The 2,943-nt window shown below is 26.1% G+C and overlaps 2 protein-coding genes across 2 annotated transcripts, besides 3 other annotated features; both read left to right on the plus strand.

Moving 5' to 3' along the window:
• Window positions 1–157: 157 nt before the first annotated feature.
• Window positions 158–297: a sequence feature (AT_rich).
• Window positions 296–1,711, plus strand: EDI_305170 (uncharacterized protein; the record flags this gene model as incomplete). The annotated part of the gene is made up of 1 exon (XM_001739385.1): window positions 296–1,711. The coding sequence occupies one exon, from the start codon at window positions 296–298 to the stop codon at window positions 1,709–1,711; it is 1,416 nt and encodes a 471-aa protein (XP_001739437.1).
• A 161-nt stretch (window positions 1,712–1,872) lies between these two features.
• Window positions 1,873–2,022: a microsatellite.
• Window positions 2,023–2,922, plus strand: EDI_305180 (alpha-actinin, putative; the record flags this gene model as incomplete). Its single annotated transcript, XM_001739386.1, has 1 exon — window positions 2,023–2,922. One exon carries the CDS (start codon window positions 2,023–2,025, stop codon window positions 2,920–2,922), a length of 900 nt encoding a protein of 299 aa, XP_001739438.1.
• Window positions 2,828–2,862: a sequence feature (AT_rich).
• Window positions 2,923–2,943: the final 21 nt, after the last annotated feature.

The following is a 2,943-nucleotide window of genomic DNA, read 5'->3' on the forward strand; positions in this document are numbered from 1 at the left end:
ATTATGACTTCAATGATTATGCTAATATGACAAATAGAATAGCAAGAAATGTTGTATTAGTTGTTGTATGTATTGCTGGTATAGTATTAATACCATTAGGAATTTATGTCATTTATCAGTCAATAATAAACAGAAAACGTTTAGAGGAATTTCAATCATTTTAAATAACAATTAAAATTTAGTTTTTTAATAAATTATTAAAAATATAGAAAAGAAAAAATTTAAAAGTCATTTTCAAAGATTTTTTTATAAAATAAAAATTAATTAACTTGAAAACATTATTTTTAATTATTTTATGTTTGTTACTATTGGAAAAATTAAAGTTATTCAACGCTTTGTCTTTTGTTCTTGTTCTCTTGATAATTTAGACTATGACGTATATATACCAGAAAAAAATCGTAATTGTTCAATACAAGGTGATATAGTTGAAATAACTATATTCCCTTTATCTAAATGGACTACTTCAATTGTTCATTTCACAGGACAACTTTTAAGTATTAATGAAATAAAAAAATTCTTTAATCAAAGAGGGAATGTAATGCCTTATTTAATACAAAATAAGTTGGAAGAAAAAGATGTTATTCAAGAAGCAATTAAAGAAGAAAGAATATTTGAGAATTTAAGACTAATTCCTGTTGGAGAAGTACGTTCAATTAATAATCCAACTGACATTGAAGATATTACTGGAATTATTGAATCTGGAATCTTTTATCCAGATAATGAGAGTCTTCCAATTACTCCAACAAATGAAAAAGGTATAAAACGAGTTATTGGAAGGTATAGTAGAAGAGGAAATAATCTTTTTATTCCACAAGCAAAGAAAGAAAAAATAAAAATACCTAATAAAGAGGTAATACCAAATAATCAAACTAATAGTAGAGAAATAAGAAAACCAATAATAAATGAAATTATGCTTAAATATGGAAATCTACCAAGAACAGATATAACTTCAAAAGATATTATTACTATTGATTCTACAAAAACTTTTTTTCTTGATGATGCCATTCATTTTTCATTACTAGACAATGACTGTTTAGAAATTGGTATTCATTGTACTGATTTTTCTGATGAAATTGATATATTTGGAGAAGAGTTTGAACGTGCAAGAAAATTAAGAAAAGGAATAGGAGGAAGATCTAGACTATTTGATTATGACTTTTTAGAGTCTAACTCATTAAGAGTTGGAAAGAAAAGTAAAGCCTTTTCTATTATTTTTGAAGCAGACTTAGAGCAAAAGAAAATTGTAAACATTCGTTATGGAAAAACAATAATTCTTATTAAAGCACAATTAACTTTTGAAGAATTTGATTCAATTTTAGAAGGTAATATAAAGAGTATTCAAAAATCAAAAATATATGGTTTAAAAGAAGAAGAATTAGAGTCATATGTTCATGACATTATTAAATATGGTAAAATACTCTATGGAGAAAATACTATTAATAATGGAGAAGAAGTAACTCATAAATTTGGTAATGAATCTAATAGAGTTCTGGGACAAGAACTTCAACGTATTTATGGAGATGTTGCTTTGGTTAAAAAAAGTTCAAATGGTATTTACGCCTCTTTTAGAAGTCCATTAAGAAAATTTAATGATTTGTGTGTACTTCGTCAGATTGAATCTATGGCTACTTCTATGTCAAAAGAAGATATGACTTTGTGGGTATGTGGAGTTGATAGCCATGAGTTCAAACGATTGTTTGATTTAAATTAATTATGTTATTCTTATTTCTCTTTTTGTTTTTATAAAGAAAAGTTTTATTTGTCTTAATGGAATCTAAATATCTTTGTTTCCTTTGTTCCAAAACTACAAAATAAACTTCAAAATTAACTTGAGATGAATAGTAAAAGAACTAATAAAAACTATTAAACACCAAAAAAGATAAAAAAGGATTTTATAAAAATAACCAAAAAAGAGAGAAAATAGATGGAAAAAAACGGGAATAGGAAGGAAATAAGAAGAGAAGGAAGTTGATAAAGATAAAGAACTTGAAAAGAGGAAATCAAAACCAAACGAAAAGAGAAATGAGTCAACAACAAGGAAATAATAAAGAAGCAGGATGGGTTAGAGTCCAAATTAAATTATTTACACTATGGATGGACGAAGTACTTCAACAAAGACAAATGGGAGTAAAAGATTTAGCCGTTGATCTTAAAGATGGAATTCGAGTAATTAATTTCTTTGAATTACTTTCAGGAAAGACGTTAAAAGAAAAATATGATTTAAGACCAAAGAATCGTATTCAAATGGTTCATAATTTACATTTAGCAATGCAATTTCTTGAAAAAGAGATGTTAGTAAGAAATCCAGGATGTTTTGCAGAAGATGTAGTTGATGCAGATATTCATGGAGTTAAATTAATTCTTGGACTTCTTTATACATTGTATAGAAAATATAGATTAAGTGTATTAGTTGATAAAAAGAAAGGAAAAAGTATGAAAGAAGAAGATGCACTTTTAGAATGGGTAAGAGAAGTTACTGATGGATATGGAGTTACTGTAGAAAATTTCAAACATTCATTTAATGATGGTAAAGTATATTTAGCATTAGCTCATGTTATTAGTAATAAATCATTTGACTATGATGAATTTAAAGATAAATCAAGAACTGAAATTCTTGAAAAAGCTTTTAGTGTTGCTGAAGAGAATGGTATTCATAGATTGTTAATGGTTGATGAAGTAGCCAATGGAGATATTGATGAACGTGCGTTAGTACTTTATACTTCATTGTATCATCATGAATATCTTAAAAGAAAAGAAATGGAAGCATTACAAGGAGATGTAGAGAAAAATCAAGCACAACTTGAACTTGAATCAAAATCTAAAGATGATTTAATTAAATTAAATGTTGAATTAAAAAATAAACATGAAGCACTTACTAATGAACTTAATGATATGGAGAAAGAATTAGTGAAAAACGACTAGTGTTAACAGAATACAAAAGAA

Source organism: Entamoeba dispar, genomic scaffold, assembly GCF_000209125.1.
Source record: "Entamoeba dispar SAW760 scf_1105229462171 genomic scaffold, whole genome shotgun sequence".
NCBI classification, from domain to species: Eukaryota; Evosea; order Mastigamoebida; family Endamoebidae; genus Entamoeba; species Entamoeba dispar.